Here is a 21,375-nt window from a genome sequence, read left to right as displayed (position 1 = left end):
TGAAGATCTTTTTTGTACAGTTCTTCTGTGTATTCTTGCCACCTCTTCTTAATATCATCTGCTTCTGTTAGGGCCATACCATTTCTGTCTTTTATTGTACCCATCTTTGCATGAAATGTTCCTTTGGTATCTCTAATTTTCTTGATGAGATCTCTAGACTTTCCCATTCTGTTTTTTCCTCTATTTCTTTGCACTGATCACTAAGGAAGGCTTTCTTATCTCTCCTTGCTATTCTTTGGAACTCTGCATTCAAATGGGTATATCTTTCCTTTTCTCCTTTCCCTTTTCCTTCTCTTCTATTCACAGCTATTTGTAAGGCCTCCTCAGACAACCATTTTGCCTTTTTGCATTGCTTTCCCTTGGGGATGGTTTTGATCCCTGCCTCCTGTACAATGTCACGATCCTCTGTCCATAGTCCTTCAGGCACTCTATCAGATCTAATCCCTTGAATCTATTTGTCACTTCCACTATATAATCGTAAGGGATTTGATTTAGGTCATACCTGAATGGTCTAGCCGTTTTCCCTACTTGGGAGAAGGGAATAGCAAACCACTTCAGTATTCTTGCCTTGAGAACCCCATGAATAGTATGAAAAGGCAAAAAGATAGAAGAGTATGAAAAGGTTGCTTTCATGTCCTAGCTATTGCAAATAGTGCTGTGATGAATACTGGGGTACATGTGTCTTTTTCAATTACGGTTTTCTCAGGGTATATGCCCAGTAGAGGGATTGCTGGGTCATACAGTAGTTTTATTCCTAGTTTTTTAAGGAATCTGCATACTCTTCTCCATAGTGGCTATATCAATTTGCATTCCCACCAACAGAAGCACACATTCTTACATGCAAATAAAGCATGCTACAGAGGACTGTGAAGTTCTAATTATAACACATAATATAGTTTTAATTTCTGTTATAACTTTACTTTTCTTAACATCTGCTTTTCTGTGAAATTTGTTGCCAAATAACTAACCAACTTGAATGGCAAATAAAGGAAATATACAAAGAAATAAGTTTGAAAAAATTCAAAGGAGTTTCTAGAAAATTAAAAAGTTATTTATATGACAAGGTTTGTAATCAAGTTTTGATACTAACTGGTTTCATTTCCCATGTCTAAACTACCTGAAATAATCTGAAAATCTATTAAACTTACTTAAATATAGGCTCTTACATATGGTGAGAATGAAGGCAGTGATAAAGACCATCAACATTGCCTCTATCAAAGTTTCTGAGACAGTTCTATATTTTACTAAACTGACCCTGTAAAAGCAGCAGTATGATCTCCAAGATACTACATACAGCAATTAAAATGATTTCTGTAGATAATGCCAAAAAAACAACTATCTGTCTCATTACTTCTTAGGGAAATGCTACTCACAAAATGTAAAATATGTGCTGCTGCTGCTAAGTCGATTCAGTCGTGTCCGACTCTGTGCGACCCCATAGACGGCAGCCCACCAGGCTCCCCCGTCCCTGGGATTCTCCAGGCAAGAACACTGGAGTGGGTTGCCATTTCCTTCTCCAATGCATGAAAGTGAAAAGTCAAAGTGAAGTCGCTCAGTCGTGCCCGACTCTTCGCAGCTCCATGGACTGCAGCCCACCAGGCTCCTCCGTCCATGGGATTTTCCAGGCAAGAGTACTAAAAGTCTTGATTTTAAAGAGCATTTATTGACACGGGAACATGCTCAGTACATCGCTATACAAAAAAAGCAGGACATAAAACTGTAGGAAGATATAAGTTCTATTACTTAAGAAAATACACCATATATCAATATAATGGTTCTCTCTGGGTGGAAGGATTGTGGCTGGCCTCTGCCTTAAAGTCTTTCTATGTATTTCATTAAAAATTGCATTTATAATCATAAAAATGGTTTCATTTGTTTTTATTAAGTCAATGCCCTATTTATAATGATCTATTGACCTAAAAAATAAAATTCACAAACATCTCTGTACCATTTCACTTGACAGTTCTCAGATGAAAACAAGTTCAACAGTATTTTCAAAATCAATAAACGGAACAGTGGCATCTCTTCATTTGTTCTTATGTGGCAGATGTGGAATTTCAGATTTGCTGAGCCCAGTGATCCCTGTCAGCCCTGCTACACTACATTCTGCCATATCACTGGTCTCTGGACTGTTCTCCTTTCAGCTTTTTTTTAGCTTTCAATTTTGATGAATCCAATTTATCAATTTGTTTTTTCATTGATCCTGTATTTTATGTCACATCTGAACAATTTTGCCCAAAGTCACAAATCTTTTCTCCTATGTTTTGCCTTTTTTCTGAATTTTATATTTTAGACTTTACACGGAGGTTTATGACCCATTTTGAGTTAATTTTTACAATATGATGCAAGGTAAAGAAACAAGTTCTTTATTCCTTTCTTTTTTTGCATAGAGAAGGCCAGTGGGCCAGCACCACTTGTTGAAAGCCTATCCTTTACTGATTTGGGATATTATTTTGACACTCTCTAGACCTGTATAGTTTTCTTTATGGGAAGGTGTTTAACTATAATGCCCATTTATTTGATAGGTATTATATTTATATTTCTTTCAGAGTGAAATTTGATCATTTCTATTATTCAAGAAATTTGCTATCTTATTTACATATAACTGCTCATAATATTTTATTATTGGTTTATTACTTGTAGAATCTATAATGATATCCTAGCTCACATTCCTATCATGATATCCTAGCTCACATATCCTAATTTGTAACATTTTTTTTGGTCCTGATCATCTTGGCTAGAGTGTATTAATTTAATTGAAGTTTTGGTTTTGGAGAAGACTCTTGAGAGTCCCTTGGGCTGCAAGGAGATCCAACCAGTCCATTCTCAAGGAGATCAGCCCTGGGAGTTCTTTGGAAGGAATGATGCTAAAGCTGAAACTCCAGTACTTTGGCCACCTCACGCGAAGAGTTGACTCATTGGAAAAGACTCTGATGCTGGGAGGGATTGGGAGCAGGAGGAGAAGGGGATGACAGAGGATGAGACAGCTGAATGGCATCACTGACTCGATGGACGTGAGTCTGAGTGAACTCCAGGAGTTGGTGATAGACAGGGAGGCCTGGCGTGCTGCGATTCATGGGGTCACAAAGAGTTGGACACGACTGAGCGACTGAACTGAACTATCATTATACAACCACCTCCTTTTATCTTGGAGTAAAAAGAACATTTTCTTTGCTCTGAAATCCACTTTGTCTGATATTAATTCAGCTATTCCAACTTTACTTTGATTAGTGTTAAGATGATCTATCTTTTCTACCTTTATATTTAAAGTGCATTTCTTATAGGCAGAAAAGAATTGAGTCTTGCTATTTTCTCCCATTTGACAATTTCTGCCTTTTCCCAACTATTACCTTGTCATTTATCTTGTGTCAATCTGTTTTTGATCTCTTTTTCTGCCTTATTTTAGATTAAGAGAATAATTTTTATAAGTCTATTTTATCTCCTTTATTTTTTTAACTTACCATTTATAACTCTTTTGTTATTTTAGTGTTTGCTTTAGGGTTTAAAGTATACATTTTATGACAGTCTAACTCAAATAAACTTATATCAATTCATATATAGTATAAGAAACTTATAATAGTATACTTTCAAATGTCCTTTCATGGAGTAAAGGACATAGTATGGCCTAGAATATGGCTTATCTTGATAAAAGTTATGCTATTATTATCATGAAATTTATTTATAAATCACACAGTATACATCATTATTATTTTTGTTTAAACATCCCATTATGTCTCAAAAAGATTTAATTAGTAAGAAAAAATCTTATATATTTTCTTATATATATATATAAAAAATATATATATATTCCTTATATATATATATAAGAAGAAATCTTATATATTTATTCATGCAGTTAACACTTGCACTCATCTTCTGTTTCCCCAGGTAGCTCCACATTCCCAGTTGGTATTATTATCCTTCGGCCTGAAAGAAATCCAGTACTATATTGTACTGTGGATCTGCCTGAAAAAGATTCTTCCCAGTTTTTTCTAGTCTGAAAATATCTTTATTTCATCCTGGCTTTTGCAGTTTTGCTGGCTACAGAATTCCAGGTTGAGCTTTTTCTCCCTTCAATACTTTAAAAATGCTGCTCCATTATCTTATTTGGATTTTGTCCAACAATAAATCTGATGTCTTCCTTATCCTTGTTCCCCTATACAAACTGTATCTTTTTCCTCTTTTAAAGTTTTAAAAATTTTATTATTGGTTTTGAAAAACTATGTGCCTTGCTATAGTTTTTTTTCTCGTTTCCTATACTTGAGGCTCAAGGAGATTCTTCAATAGTTTTCATCGAATTTGGAAAGTTTTCCACCATTAACTTCCTCAGAATTTTTTCTCTCTCCCTGTCTCCCAGAGCGTACTTTCATCTTGTGTGTTTTTTTTGTTGAGGAGACGGAGGGAGGAGAATTCTTTTTCTTTTGTTTCACTTTCAATAGTTTCTACTGCCATGCTTTCAACTTCATTAATATTTTCTTCTGTAATGTCTAATCTACTGTTAATCTCATCCACTGTATTTTTCACCTCAGACATATTAGTTTTCATCTGCAAGTTCAATTTGGGTCTTTTTTTTTCTTTGCATTTTCCATATCTCTACTCAACTTTTATTAACATGCAAAGTAGTTATAACTTTTAATGTCTTTGCTAATTCTAATATCAGTGACAGCTAAAGGCTGGTTTCAACTGACTCATTATTTCCCTCATTATAAATCACGTTTTGTCATTTCTTTGTATGCTTGGTACTCTCTGGATGCCAGACCTTGTGAACCTCAACTTTTTATGTGGTGAGAATTTCTGAATTTCTATAAATCTTGAGCTTTGCTACGCTACTTGGAAACAGTTGGATCCTTTCAAGTCTTGCTTTTACGACTTGCTAGGTGGGTCTGGAACAGTGTCCATACTAGGGCTAAGTACTCCCCACTTCTAAGGCAGGACTTTCCTGAGTACTCTATATAATGCACCATAAAATATGAATTATTATGAGTTTCTTCAGTCCAGCAGGTGAGGACAGGCACCATTCCCAGCCCTGTGTGCCAGGCACTGTGCCTTTATTTCTTTTACATGATTTTCATGATTTCTTTTACATGATTCTCTCCCCTGGTCTAGTCTCCTCATACATTCTCTTATCAATACTCTGCTAAATAGTGAGGGGATCCACTACACATCTCTGAATTTCTGAGCAGCGATCCTCTCTCTGATGTTCTGTCCCACAGACTCAAATTGCTCTAGTCTCCCTGGACTCTTAGCTCCCTCTCCTCAACTCAGGAAGTCTGCTGGACTCTACTTCAGGATCACAACCTGGGAACTCTCTTCAGTAAGCTGGGCAATTGTAGGGCTCACATAATTTGCTTCCCATCTCTCAGGAATCACCGTCTTTTTCTGTCTTATCTCCCGTGTCTTGAAAACCACTGGTTCATGCATTTTATCTGTTTTTCATCGTTTCAGGTGGAAAAGTCAGTCCAGTCTTTTTTACTCCATGTCAACTAGAAGCAGCATTTGGCCATCAAGTTCATAACTAACTACTGCTGTTTACTATTAAGACTAGTGACAAGAAGTAAGGAAAGAAACTTCCTCGTAAACCTTTTATAATAAGAGTCAATATAATATGTATAACCTTATGGCCATTAACATCTCATATTCTCTGGCTTTTAAAATACAGTTGCATGATTCTTAATGATAAAAATGATTTCTAAAATAGAAAACAGTTTCCAAGACGGAAACCAAGTCAAATACTCAATGGGTAATTTGAAACGTTTCAATTTAAAAGTAAAATCTACATTCTCACCTATCAAACAGGGCCAAAAGTGTGAGTCTGTCAAAGTTAATACCAATCCACAGCTGAGGCAAGATCCAAAAGCGATAATAGTGTTTAACTTTGTGAGCAGCTTCTTCTGTTGGACCGTAAGGAGCTGCCAAATCAGGGCTTAGGTCAATGTCTTGTTGTTCCAACAAATCTGTGTCGATGGTCAATAGTCTGTTCAGTCGGATCTGTGGAAGAGAAAGCTAAAAGAAAATCAGCACTGAAAGGCTTAAAATATCTTTAATCAAGTCATGATTCAAGGGCTACCCAATCAGCCTGCAGAATATCAAAACCACCTTAATTCTCTATACTAGTCCACTCTTGTGGATACTTCATGATCATTAGAAACTACAGAAGGTGACAAAAGAAGAAAACTACAACAAAGCAAATCAATTGATGGGGCTTTTGCAAAGAGTTTATTAGGAAGTATTTGAAATTTTAGCATTTTATGGCTGTATAGCTGGTGGATCCATTCCATAACCTACGGAGAATGATGAGTGGTGTCCCCCTCCCTGTCCCTTCTCTTCTCTCATTACGTTGTGAAGCTCACCACTATGTCAAATCTGAGCTCCTCTGCACTGGATTCAATGCCTTCAACACTCCATTCTTCCTACACTCTCTTAACATCATTACTGCTGTTTTCGAATCCCTCCCATACGCATTTATTTTTGTTTTGGCAGTCTGCTCAGCTGAGGCTATACAGGATATTACCACATACGTTTCTTTCAGGTTCAACTCATCCATTCACCTGTTCACCAGTTTCTCCTTCCTCTCAAAGAATCAAAAGTTGACTACATCTAGCATAGCACTAGCCAGAATTGTGCTATCTCAAGGCTCTCACACCATTTAATGGTGGAAAATACTACTATGAACACAAAGGACTTGAGCAAACAGATTATAATTACTCCTTTTGGCACTAAATTTATCTAAATATCTCTTATATATTGCTTATAAGGATTTCATCTACTTTATTTTTTTAACCTCAATATATACATCTTTATATATATCACACAAAGGCAGTGCTATCTTTGTTATCTTTTTAAAACATACCTACTGTATCTTGTATTTTTTTTTCAATAGAGCAATGTCACTAAGCTCTCCACTCACACTCACACTCACTCACACACACACACACACACATACACACTGATATAAAAATAACTAATAGTTAACCAGCAGTTAGGTAAGTACCAAATCAGTTAGCTATGTACCAAAACCATAATATTCAAAGTGCAGTTTTAAAATGGCACACCTAGATTATGACATTGGTGAGTAAATAAGACCTTTGCAAACCCTCAGAAGTATAATTACGCATTCATATATAGCTAATCCAACTTTATGGTGTTTTATATTTCTTAACAAAGGACTTATGAAAAGAGATCCATCATGGAACAGCAAAGGTAATTTTGCCATAGCTTTCAACAAAATCAATATTATGTAACCAAATCATTTTTCTGCTTTATGGAACTACTTAATATGAAAATATATCATTTTATAAAAATAAAGGAAAACCTACCACATCATGTGGATAAAATCGAACTGAGGTAGAACTGGATACATGAGAATCCGTGTCACTAAAATAAAATGAAAAATACTTTAGGGAATAAACAGCTTGTCAAGTAGTAGAAAGAAAAATAAATGCATGAACAATTATACGATGTTTACATTGTCTTTACTTTTCCATGTAAACTTCAAAATAGAAAGTCAAATTTTCCTAGGGTCGTGATAAGGCACATAGCCTGTGGGTCAGAGTATCTATATTCAAATCTCTTCCTCAACTGCATGAGATCTTGGACAGTTATCTCATCTTTTAATACCTCAGTTTCCTCACAGGATAAGAGTACTTCCAGCACAAGGTTGGGTGGCCCTATACAGCATGGCTCATAGTTTCACTGAGTTAGGCAAGGGTCATGTTTCTGAGAGTTCTGACAAACGTGGTCTAGTAGAGAAGGGAATGGCGAAGCACTTTAGTATTCTTGCCTTGAGAACCACATCAACAGTATGAAAAGGCAAAAAGATAGGACACTGAAAGATAAACTCCCCAGGTCGGTAGGTGCCCAATATGCTACTGGAGATCAGTGGAGAAATAACTCCAGAAAGAATGAAGAGAGAGAGCCAAAGCAAAAACAACACCCAGATCTGGATGTGACTGGTGATGGAAGTAAAGTCCAATGTTATAAAGAGCAATATTGCTTAGGAACCTGGAATGTTAGGTCCATGAATCAGGGTAAATTGGAAGTGGTCAAACAGGAGATGGAAAGACTGAACATTGACATTTTAGGAATCAGCAAACTAAAATGGACTGGAATGGGTGAATTTAACTTAGATGACCATTATGTCTACTACTGTGGGAAAATCCTTTAGATGAAATGGAGTAGCCATCATAGTCAACAAAAGAGTCCAAAATGCAGTACTTGAATGCAATCTCAAAAATGACAGAATGATGTCTGTTCATTTCTAAGGCAAACCATTCAATATCACAGTAATCGAAGTCTATGCCCCAAACAGTAATGCTGAAGAAGCTGAAGTTGAACAGTTCTATGAAGACCTACAAGACCTTCCAGAACTAACACCCAAAAAAGATGTCCTTTTCATCATAGGGGACTGGAATGCAAAAGTAGGAAGTCAAGAAACACCTGGAGTAACAGGCAAACTTGGCCTTGGGAGTACAGAATGAAGCAGGGCAAAGGCTAATAGAGTTTTCCCAAGAGAATGCACTGGTCACAGCAAACACCCTCTTCCAACAACACAAGAGAAGACTCTACTCATGGACATAGATGGTCAATACCAAAATCAGATTGAGTATATTCTTTGCAGCCAAAGATGGAGAAGCTCTATACAGTCAGCAAAAACAAGACCAGGAGCTGACTGTGGCTCAGATCATGAACTCCTTACTGCTAAATTCAGACTTAAATTGAAGAAAGTAGGGAAAACCACTACACCATTCAGATATGACCTAAAGCAAACCCCTTAGGATTATACACTGGAAGTGAGAAATAGATTCAAGGGATTAGATCTGATAGATAGACTGCCTGAAGAACTATGGAGAGGATCATGACATTGTACAGGAGGTGGTGATCAAAACCATCCCCAAGGAAAAGCAATGCAAAAAGGCAAAATGGTTGTCTGAGGAGGCCTTACAAGTAGCTGTGAATAGAAGAAAAGCAAAAGGCAAAGGAGAAATGGAAAGAGATACCCACTTGAATGCAGAGTTCCAAAGAATAGCAAGAAGAGATAAGAAAGCCTTCCTTAGTGATCAGTGCAAAGATAGAGGAAAACAATAGAATGGGAAAGTCTAGAGATCGCATCAAGAAAATTACAGATACCAAGGGAACATTTCATCCAAAGGTGGGCATAATAAAGGACAGAAATGGTATGGACCTAACAGAAGCAGATGGTATTAACAAGTTGATGGGCATAATAAAGGACAGAAATGGTGTGGACCTAACAGAAGCAGATGATATTAAGAAGAGATGGCAAGAATATACAGAATAAGTGTACAAAAAAGATCTTCATGACCCACATAGTCACAATGGTGTGATCACCAACCTAGAGCCAAACATCCTGGAATGTGAAGTCAAGTAGCCCTTAGGAAGCATCACTATGAACAAAGCTAGTAGAGGTGATGAAATTCCAGTTGAGCTATTTCAAATCCTGTGAACGTGTTGCACTCAATATGCCAGCAAATTTGGAAAACTCAGCAGTGTTTCCAAAAGGTCAGTTTTCATTCCAATCTCAAAGAAGGGCAATGCCAAAGAATGCTCAAACTACTGCACAATTGCAGTCATCTCACATGCTAGCAAAGTAATGCTCAAAATTCTCCAAGCCAGGCTTCAACAGTATGTGAACCATGAACTTCCAGATGTTCAAACTGGATTTAGAAAAGGCAGAGGAACCAGAGGTCAAATTGCCAACATCCGCTGGATCATCAAAAAAGCAAGAGAGTTCCAGAAAAATATCTATTTCTGCTTTATTGACTACACCAAAGTCTTTGTGTGGATCACAACAAATTTTGGAAAATTCTTAAAGAGATGGGAATACCACACCACTTGACCTGCCTCCTGAGAAATCTGTATGCACATCAAGAAGCAACAGTTAGAACTGAGTTCCAAATCGGGATAGGAGTGTATCAAGGCTGTACATTGTCACCCTGCTTATTTAACTTATATGCAGAGTACATCATGAGTAACGCTGGCTGGAAGAAGCACATGCTGGAATCAAGATTGCCGGGAGAAATATCAATAACCTCAGATATGCAGATGACACCACCCTCATGGCAGAAAGTGAAGAAGAACTAAAAAGCCTCTTGATGAAAGTGAAAGAGGAAAGTGAAAACACTGGCTTAAAGCTCAACATTCAGAAAACTAAGATCACGGCATTTGTTTCCATCACTTCATGGCAAATAGATGTGTAAACAATGGAAACAGTGACGGACTTTATTTGGGGGGGGAGCTCCAAAATCACTGCAGATGGTGACTGCAGCCATGAAATTAAAAGACGCTTACTCCTTGGAAGGAAAGTTATGACTATTCTAGACAGCATATTAAAAAGCAGAGATATTTCTTTGCCAACAAAGGTCCATCTAGTCACAACTATAGTTTTTCCAGTAGTCATGTATGGATGTGAGAGTTGGACTTATAAAGAAAGCTGAGTGTCGAAGAATTGATGCTTTTGAACTGTGGTGTTGGAGAAGACTCTTGAGAGTCCCTTGGACTGCAAGCAGATCCAACCAGTCTATCCTAAAGGATATCAGTCCTGAATATTCATTGGAAGGACTGATGCTGAAACTCCAATACTTTGGCCACCTGATGTGAAGAACTGACTCATTTGAAAAGACCCGGATGCTGGGAAAGATTGAAGGCGGGAGGAGAAGGGGACAACAGAGGATGAGATAGTTAGATGGCATCACCAACTCAATGGACATGAGTTTGAGTAAACTCCAGGAGTTGGTGATGGACAGGAAAACCTGATGTGCTGAAGTCCATGGGGTCACAAAGAGTCGGACACAACTGAACTGATTTTAAGGTTCTTGTGAAAATTGTTTAAGAAAGCAATTAACATATTGCCAAGAGCCACGATAAATTTAATCTATATGGTAGTCTACGTTACGTTAAGTCACTTCAGTCGTGTCCGACTCTGTGTGACCCCATAGACAGTAGCCTACCAGGCTCCCCCGTCCCTGGGATTCTCCAGGCAAGAACACTGGAGTGGGTTGCCATTTCCTCCTCCAATGCATGAAAGTGAAAAGTGAAAGTGAAGTCGCTCAGTCGTGTCCGACTCTTAGCGACCCCATGGACTGCAGCCTACCAGGCTCCTCCATCCATGGGATTTTCCAGGCAAGAGTACTGGAGTTGGTTGCCATTGCCTTCTCCGATATGTTAGTCTAGAAGATGACAATTCAGTTTCCACAGTTCACTCAAGTTTAGATTTCAAAACTTGAGACCTTAACACATTATGGTGTAAGGAACTGTTCTTATCTTGAATTATGTTAAACATAATTGTTCTCAGTGCTCCATCCTCCTGTTGCTTCCACAGTTACAAAATTATCTAAACACCCCAATTCAATCTGAGGGGGTAAACTCTGAAACAGTACTAAAAGAGCTTAAAGAGTACAGTTTTTTAAATGTTCATGCTAAGTGACAAGAAGATCTTATTGCTTTAAATAGCCCCTCAAAATTGAAAAAACTAAGTGAACTGCCCATAGATATGTAACATTTAAATAAATATCCCATTATGAAACATAAGTCCTAAAATAAAAATCAAATGACCCTTGTGGAAAAAAAAAAAAGTGAGCTAATCAACCAACAATGAATTTCAATACAGCAATTTGATTAGAAAAATTTTCAGAAAAATTTTAACACATTCTAAATTATAACTGTGTTATATGATCAAGGTTTCTATTTCTTATTTGCTTTCCTCCAAACTTCTGTTATCTTACATAATTTCTTCCTGAGGGAAGGAGAGAAAAGAAATTAAATGCAACACATGACTCATATTTTAAGAAATTCTTCCTCCTTATAGTTGGTAAACACATTTTAAAACAAAATGAAAGACGATCACTTAAAAAGACACTTGGCTGAAATCCTCACACAGAAATAAAAATTTGAAATTACACCAAAAAAGAGAATTGATGGGTTTGAACACAGTTGTGTAAATGTTTTTCTAATAAATTTTTTCCATCATGCAATATATAGAGAGTTAAATTTGAAATTGTGGGAAACCACTATCCCACAGTAAGATCTACAGGAAATTTTTACTTAATTTTTAAAAACATATAATAGCAAACAAAAAGCAAAAACTTGTAATAGCTTTTAATAATGGTTTTCTTTTTTTTCCACAGTAAACAGTTCTACTTTTTGGCAACCAATGCATAATGTGGATTTATTTAAGCCAATATAAACAAACAACTCTTCTATCTCAAGGTTTACAAACTTTAAAAATGGCAAACTTATTATGCAAGTACATAAACTCCCCTAACACTTCATACATACCAGATATTGGACGCTCTTCTTGCTGCTGGTTCAAAATTCACAAGTGACATATCACAGCCACCAGTCTCATAAAGCGTAGAAGAGAACTTACCTAGCAAATAAATCATTTGTTTAAAAAAGCCATTAGAATACTCAGAAATTTTTCTTCATGAAACACTAATTTTAAACTTATTAAGAGTTTAAGAAAATGAACTGTAACTTCCTTTTTTCAAAATATTTAAAAAAACAATGATCTACATGTAATTCAGCATGACATAAATCAAAAGGGAATGCTAAACAGTGGACAAAATGTCAACATAAATAATCAGGTATTAAAAGTGATTTAAGTCAGCTTTACAAGAGCAGTCTTCTCTTTTCTCCTCCCAGAATGTTTTCAATTCAAGTTACAATATATACAAATTTAATGTTGTTTTAAGGTCATCTGACCACTAGTTACAAGTGGTAAGTGGCCATTTGGAAGGGCTGCTTTAAGTTTTAATACAGCTCAAACCGCAAGACAAAAAATTTGTGTGATTACCTTCAGAGTTTTTTGGTTTTATGTTACTTTTAAGAAGAAATGGTGTCAAAATGGATCTAAGGAAGTTCAATGAATAATGTATAATAATGTTGGTGATAATTAAACTATAATATTTAATGAACATTACTAGTTGTATGATTCTACAAGAACTCTATAGAGAAATTTAGGAACACAATTTGCTGTGGCTAACTATCTACAAAACTCTAAAAGGTTTAGAAACTTTGTTGATTGCAGAGGAATATAGGTTAAAAAAAAAAACTCTTACACAGATGAACTATTGAAGATAAAATGACTTCTGATAATGGAGTTTTAGAAATCTAAATACTAAAATTCATTCTATACTTTGAAGATCTATGACAGCCATATCAAATGGTGGGAAGGGAACATAAATAAAAAATACAAATTTCTAGTAGGACAATGCAGTATATAACTGAAACTGTTTGAATCTGGTCCAGGCTGCCTTTTGAATATTTATGAAGTTTTTGTTTTACTAGCTAGCATTACTGAGGTTATAAACATGAGAAATCTAAAGGACAATTTCAATTTGATGGCAAGGCTAAAAGATTTCTCTTCCATGACTACAATAAGAACAGGACACAATAAGAATTTTTATTTAAGTGAAATTCTTGAAAAATGACAATAAAATTCCCTCTAATATACTAGTAATATAACCAAGGGTTTGCAGAACATTTCAACAATTACTTGATTCAAAAATGAGTAGAATCAGAAAAACTACTTAATTAAATAGGATTATTTGAGTACTTATGGGTCATGGACAGAATATGAAAATATTTATAATATGGTCTTTTCTGTAGTAGCTGGTTTTTTTTTGGGGGGGGGGTTAGAATACTTCTGAGATAAATTAGGAAAAAAATTCTATGAAATCCTTAACTCATTTGCTGTATTTCAAAGGAGGATTACTCAGCATGTAGGTTATCCAAAACTTCACTTTCTACCCCTCTGTCTTCTAGAAAGAGTTATTCATTCTTAGCACTTCTAACAGAAACCAGAATAAGAAATTAAAGTGAAAGGTTATCATTTTTTTGAAGTGATGGGGGGAGGGGTGTTTGCAGAAATTGCTAGTAAACAAAAAAGTTTAAAAATGCCTTGACTGAGATTTTTTTATTTTTAAATTACAATTTTTTATTCTGTGTTCTTTTCTCACTTAGCATGGATAATCAGAGACTAGCTGTGCTACAACAATTAACTTACATTAGCAGAAAAAAAGAAACACCTGATCAAAACCACAGATTGCATGGAAGTGTAGAAGAACTATAAAATCATATTAAATGACTGAATCACACATTAACAGAGCTGGGAGGGTGAAATCCAGTAAGAAAGGAATGTATAAATATTTGTGTTTATATCACATAATTTGTGTATATTTTCCAAGTAAGTTAGTTCTATATTCAATAAAATTTAAATTATTGGAGTATATTCTGAGCATTTAAGCATTCCATGGGATTTTTAGTAATATAAGTCCTATTCTTGGGCTATTACAAATAATATTTGCATGCACCTGAAGTTAACTAGGATATTACTCTTTGTAATTTTCAAGTGAAACAGTAAATGATGATTAAGTCATTAACACAACTATGTTGTCCTTTATTTATGAATGTCTAGTATGAAACATAGAAATAAGTGTATTTTAAATAAAAATAAAAGATTCCTCCTCAAAAATATTTTAGATAGAAAGCTGGAAAAAATGTTGTCATCCTATTACTATATAAATCTACAACTCTGAATACATACAAACTAGTGACTAACAAGTAATAAAATTCAAAAATTTCAACAAGGCATAAACCACGTGTAAGAAAAGGGCAGCTATCATTTCAACAAACATGCATGACTTCAACAGTTTTGGGTTTTTTTAAGATGCTTCTGTCTACCTACTAACTATAAACATGTTCAGGTTCATAAAAACATACATGGTATATGTCAGAACTAACTTAACTTGTATTAAGGCTTCCTGGTGTATTTCCAACTTAACTCCACCAAATGAACAGATTCTACATCCCTCTTATATCTCTGGGCCTGGCAACTGATAGCACTTCAGAAATAACAAATGTTATTCATAAGATAACTCAGAAAAAAATATTAAAAAATGTTCAGTTTAGGGTTTCTGTGAAAAACTTGTAACATTTTAATATATTAATAATTTACTAAAAACATCTTTGAAAACAACCAAAATAGAAGTAAGTACATTTTTCTATTGGTTTATAGAAATTAAGAATCTCTTAAATTTGCACATATCTTCTTAGCAAACATAACAATTTCATATATATCTCATTTGAGATTAAGACTATAATCACAGTTAACTGTTCTTAACAACTAAGTAAATGTGCCCCTATTAATAATCCTATTTTAATAAATTTGTGTATTAAGAAAAATATTTCTATTTAAATATTATTTCTAATGAACATAAATTGGGAAGTAGAATATTAATGAAATAAGTCCTCTTCACATATATTATGATTATACACTAAGTTATTGCATCCTAATTCAACTCCTAGATCATAATTAATAATATTTAATAGTTGGCTATCTGATGACATTAAAAGAAAAGCAATTTCTCACAAGACTGGAGTCTGAAATTTCAGACTTAATAATGAGATTGGTCATGATACAGTGTCTCTAAGATAAACAGATGTTAAGGTTCCTGGTATTTATGTCTCAAATATTCAATAATGACTGTGATTATCTACAAAAATTCCATTTAATTACACAGAACTCTGTTTGTTTGTTTGTTTGTTGAGGTAGGAGAATTTCAAGTAATCACAGGTCAATAAATAAGTGATGAACAAGAAGGTAAGTAAAACTGAATACTGATTTAAAGAACAAGGACCCGTGAAGCATTTCACTGACGCCACAAATGACACAGCAGACAGATTTAAAATGGAAAAACATAGATAAAAGACACAGAAATTAACAAGATTCTCTAATTAGTCCTATCAATAAAAATACTCACCACATAATACAAAGTTCAGTGAATAAGATCATGAGAAATGCTTATTGCTTTCTTAAAGTCACTCTCATTTATCTTAGAAAGAAGTGGCTACTAGAAGGGCAAATCATCCGTAGGGTTTTTCAAATCCTCCCAGTACCAACAATAAAGAAGGCCTCTTATATTTCTTGGATAATTTCCCTCTGCAGATCACCTCCCCATTCCCACTCATCCTGGGTTCTCCAAGCCTAACCCTGATACACTGCTTGACGTCTCACTTCTCCAGCATTACTATCAGGGCATGGAGGGGCTGGCTACAAGAACGAACAGACATAGATAGAAAGGAGAGGGCTTTGCTAAGTGTCTTTAGAAGGCAATAGGGGACACAGAGGTGTGGGATGGGTGGGAGATGGGAAGTTCAAGGGGGAGAGGACATCTCTGGCTGATTCATGTTGACGTACGACAGAAACCTGCACAGTGTTGTAAAGCAAATATCTTGCAATTAAAAAAGAAAAGATACGGCAAGAAAACGAGATCTGTTTTCAAATTTCTGTACCTAAATGTAATAAAATAGTACTCTCGCAAGGAAAAAAAAAAAAGGCAATGGGGGGAATACATAAATCTATATGACTCACTTGAGTACACTATAAAAAGTGCCTTTGTCTGATGGTGATGAGTATTGTGCTCACAATGCTATTTTAATGAATATATTACACTTTTAAGAGAGAAGGTTCCAATTTCTTGGATAGCATCCTCCCTTATCATCATGAGTGGTGCCTCAGTGCAGTCTCTGAGGAAACATGAGTTTTCCCCCAGACAGAAATGAATCATTTTACTGGTGCCTACAAGTTCATGGACCTATTTCTCCCTAGACAAGAGGTCAGTGAAGTTTCTCTGTAAGGGGCCACACAGTAAATACTTTAGGCTCTGTGGGCCAGATGGTCACTGGTGCCACAGTTCCAGTCTGCCACCATAGTGTGAGAGCAGCCACAGAAAACATGTCACATGTTCATTTACTTCATTTACAGAAACAAGCATCAAGCTGGATTTTAGCCTCTGGGCCATAGTTTGCTAATCTCTGTCCTGGACCAAAAGCCTTAGTCTTATAAAACCTCTTTAACTCTTATTCTAAATGGAAATCAAGTCACTATGCTACTCATAATTTAAAGTTTCAATACTGAGAACCAGTCCTTCTTCGTAGAATGTACAACACCGTGCTAAGTTTTTAAAGCAGGAGAATAAGAAAAAGAAGGAAAAAGAAGTTATTTTAGAGGAAAACGAAGTTTAGAAGACTGCTTTTGAGTGACTGAACACACATGCGTGCGCACACACACACACACACAAAGGGAAAACAGATAACTGTTGCTTGGTAACAGTGAAAGAGATTTATATACCTGTGTATTTTACTGCCATGGTCACTGTTCTCTAGCTCTGATTTAACAAAACACTGTGTTAAGTAGTGTTGTGATTCATTAAGTGGAATCCCCAGATCAGGTGAACTGTCCAGAAGTGAAATATACAAGTTCATATTCTGATATAATTTCATCATCTCACATTTCTTTCGAAAGGACAAGTCCTCCTTAGTTTGAAAAAATACTCTATAACAATGACACTGATGACATTACAAGTGATTCAGATAAACAAAAAAAAGTCACAGACTGGGGAGAAGATATTTGTAACTTGCATCTGATGACTTAGTGGTATCTAAAATATCACAAGAACTGTTACATGTCAATAATAAGACAAACAGCTCAATTTTGAAAGTGAGGAAAAGATTTGGACACACTTCACAGAAGAAGATATATGCATAACTAATAAACCCATCAAAGGATCCTCATCACCCTTAGTCATAAGAGACATGTAGATTTAAACCACAGTAAGATACCGTTACACACCCATTAGGTCTAACATTAAAAAGCCAACAGTAACAAATGTCAGCAAGAATGGGAACAACTGGAACTCTCATACATGCCAGTGGGAAATATACAACTACTTTTGAAAACATTTTAGACATTTTAGCCACAACAGCCAATACCTGGATACAACATAAACTTGTCCATTGACAGATGAATGAATACACAATACAGAGGAAGCTCACAGCAGGAATATTCATCAGCAAGCAACAAAGTGCTAACACATGCAACAACACGATGAATCTCTGAAGCATCACGCTAAGTGCAAAACTAAACACAAAAGGCCACATAAAATGTGAATGCATTTATATGAACTTCTAGGAGAGGGGAAAACAATGACACAAAGCACGGAGTGGATGCCTGTGGCCAGGAGCCGAGGAGGCATGGACGGCAACAGGGCCACAATCTCTTGGTGAAAACGTTCTGTATCTTGATTTCACAGGTGTGCACATCTGTTAAAACTCACAAATTGTACATGTTGGAGGGATACAATTTATCATGCCTAAATTTTATGTCAATAAAGTTGATTTAAAAACAAAGAAGAAAAAAAAGATGGACCGAGTAAAAGACAAAGTAGATAGATAAGCATGAGACAGCATGTAGTCAGTGAAATTCCCACAAGTAACTAATCAAGGTTTTGGACAGTGAGTGACATTTGTTGCTTTGTTTTGGTGTTTCATTTAAAAAATATGACACATTGAAAGACTGAAAGCAGTATATAAAATGAAGAAAGTTCTCACCCACCAGAAAAACCCAGAGCAGATTCTATGTTCTTCTGAACAATTATCTACATTTGCTTACTAAATAGCTTAACTTTTCATGTCGATAACATATACACATCAAGTTCTGAATATTACAGCTATGTCCATGAATAGAGTAACACAGGAGGGGTTCTCTAGTAACAAACATTTAGTCTGTTTCAAAAGTACAAGCAATGGTATGATAAATATCCATGTACATATACATTTGTATGTTTGCAAAACCTGTAGATTAAAATATATAGGCATTTTTGGTCTACTGTTCTAAACTGTCCTCCAAAAATGTTCAATCTTTTAGTTGTCTACATCTCCAGACCTTTCCAAAAAAAGATATCACTATACATTCAGTAGATGAAAAATACCTTAATCCTATTTTTAATTTGCAATTTTAAAAAATTATGAGCAAAGTTGAACTGTTTGCCAATAATTGCAAGCCACTTGTAACGTTCAACTTCTCCAATAGGTCATGGATCTTTATCTTATTGATGTGAAGCACTTTTTGTCTTATTGTGGAGCCTGGCGAGCTACAATTCATGAGATCTCAAGAGTCGGACTCGACTTAGCGCTATCCTTCTTTCGTCTCGTGGCAAAGATGAATGACTGACCTCCAGTATTCATCTTGTCCTTACCCCTTTTAAAAACAGGACTTCCCCCTCACTGAATTTCAGCTGAGTCTATGTCTATGTGGGCTTCTCAAGTGGCACAGTGGCAAAGATTCCACCTGCCAATGCAGGAGACACATATTCAGTCCCTGGGTCGAGAAGAGTGTCTGGTGGAGGGCATGGCAACCTGCTCCAGTATTCTTGCCTGGATCCCATGGACAGAAGAGCCTGGGGGCTACAGTCTATGGGACTGCGAAAGTCAGACAGGACTGAGCAACTGAGCACCACCACCACTATGCTATGTACTTAGAGACCTCTCCCAGCCTCTCCTGCAGCTAGAAGAAAGTGACAGGCAGATTTCCCAAGTCACAAATTGAAAGATAAAGTCTAGCTATCCTTGACTTTTTATTTTAGCGCCCCTCCTCACCGCCCTCCTGTTGGGGGGGAAATGTCAACAACTGGAGCAGTCATTATGGACCAGGCAGGGAAGCTGTATGTGGAAGATAAAAAGAACCAACCCACCTCTAAGGACAGCTCTCAACAGACTATTACGAGAGAAATGTAAACTTCTCTCTAATTTCAGTCACTTGATAGGGGAGGACAGGTCTCTCAATTAAAGACTCTACATACATTCTAACTGATGTAACACATACTAATCAACTTTAATTTAGAATCTTAATGTTAGAAAGCAGTTTAAATCTAGTGTTTCAGTGAATTCTTTACAACACAGACTGGCAAGAGACAAATCAGCTATCTCAACCACTTTCTAGAGTAGTTCATGCATCTGAAACTTCTAAAAATAATATGCCAGTCTTTTCACAGTAACAACAGTAAACTTCTGAGCATTTCCAGGAAATGAAGATTAGGGTGGATGAAATAAAATTTATCTAGGTTTACTTTTAGTTTTAGTACTTGGGATAAAAATGACACTTTCAAACCCTGCCAGATAAAGAGTAAACTAGTACAGGCTTTCCATAAAGCAATTAAGAGTATACATCAAGGTCGCAATAATGTTTTTTCCCCTTGACAGATGATTCCATTTCACTGTATTTATCTTAAGGAAATAATCACAGCTGCACAGAAAAGTCTGTGTGAAGGATATTCTCCAGATTATTACAATAGAAAAATATCAGGAATCACCCTGAAGACTAACAGTGGGGTTAGTCAACTATTTTAATAAATAATGTTAACAACAGCAATCATTATTTATGTAATTAACTTACTAGTAGGCATTGTTCTAATTGCCTTGCATATTTTAATAGATATAATCCTCACCAAAAACCTATGAAGTATATTACCGCCCCCTTTTGATACACGAGGAAACTGAGGCACAGGGAGAGAAAATAACTTGCCCAAGATCACATAGCTACAGCTAAAAGTAGAAGAGCTTGAATTTGAAGCCAAGAAGTTTGATTCTAGAGTCCACTATTCTATACTACCTTTCATGTGCTTTCCAGTGATAAAATAGTAGGTAGTCAATAAGTTAAAAAGCAATAGCATTAATAAATGTTTAAATGTGCTAAAAGAAAAAAGCAAAACTCATACAGTGTCATAAAAGTCATACAACATCATCCCAGTTCTTCGTTAGAAAAGTATATACGTGTATGTAATAAAAAAGAAAGGAAAAAGTATAAAATGTGAATAGTGACTCTCTGAGTGATATGACTGTTGCTGTTTAGTCACTAAGTTGAGTGATAAGATTACAGATGACTTAATCTTCTCCATTTTATTTTCCAGTAACTTGTATTAGAACATGCTTTTCCCATCCTTATACCAAAAAGGAAAATGAAGGAGTTTTACTGTTTCAATAAACATTTTACTTTCATTTATACATGTAATACTTTATGTTGCCCTCCCCTGCAAAAACATACAAAAAAGAATTTGTATTAAAAAGCAGTAAAGAACAAGATCAAGGCTGTTGCAAAAAAGAATATAACTTTTAGTTTAGATGAATGGAAAAAATCTACTGTAACACAAAAGACTAAAGTATGGACTCCAAGGTTCCTTAAAGCCATCTTGACTTTGTATTTATAGTAATAAGAAGTATTTAATGACACAGCCCAAAATGTTAGTCTATAATACATATAACTTTTTTAACACTAAATAATAAAAATCACTGAAAGTATTATAAATCACCTGAGTACTTTTTAAGTAAAAAATTTAAGAGCCTCCAAATTGTATTTCTCCGTACTAATGCACAGTTGCTATAAACTATCTAAGGGCAATAGGGTGTTAGCAGATTTCTGTTAAGTCTTTTTCTAGAGCTGACCACAATTTCAAAGTAATAAGTTCTGTAGTAAAGAGGATTATCTCAAGAACACCTTCTTTGTAAATAGTTGTACAGTAATGA

The 21,375-nt window shown here is 35.7% G+C and overlaps 1 protein-coding gene across 5 annotated transcripts in view; it reads right to left on the bottom strand.

Annotated features, from left to right (window-relative positions):
* The window catches only part of PCNX1 (pecanex 1), a 184,648-nt gene that overhangs the window by 83,256 nt on the left and 80,017 nt on the right, over positions 1 to 21,375 (bottom strand). For 3 of the 5 annotated variants that reach the window (XM_070797789.1, XM_070797790.1, XM_070797792.1), the window contains 3 exons: positions 12,292 to 12,382; positions 7,317 to 7,374; positions 5,786 to 6,003 (listed from right to left, as the gene is read on the bottom strand). In XM_070797789.1, coding sequence (XP_070653890.1) covers positions 5,786 to 6,003; positions 7,317 to 7,374; positions 12,292 to 12,382 — 367 coding nt within the window. The remainder of the gene's footprint in view (positions 1 to 5,785; positions 6,004 to 7,316; positions 7,375 to 12,291; positions 12,383 to 21,375) is intronic. The other 2 variants (XM_070797791.1, XM_070797793.1) reach the window with 1 other exon arrangement.

This window comes from Bos indicus, chromosome 10 (genome assembly GCF_029378745.1).
Source record: "Bos indicus isolate NIAB-ARS_2022 breed Sahiwal x Tharparkar chromosome 10, NIAB-ARS_B.indTharparkar_mat_pri_1.0, whole genome shotgun sequence".
Taxonomy (NCBI): domain Eukaryota; kingdom Metazoa; phylum Chordata; class Mammalia; order Artiodactyla; family Bovidae; genus Bos; species Bos indicus.
This window is presented reverse-complemented; position numbering and strand designations above follow the sequence as displayed.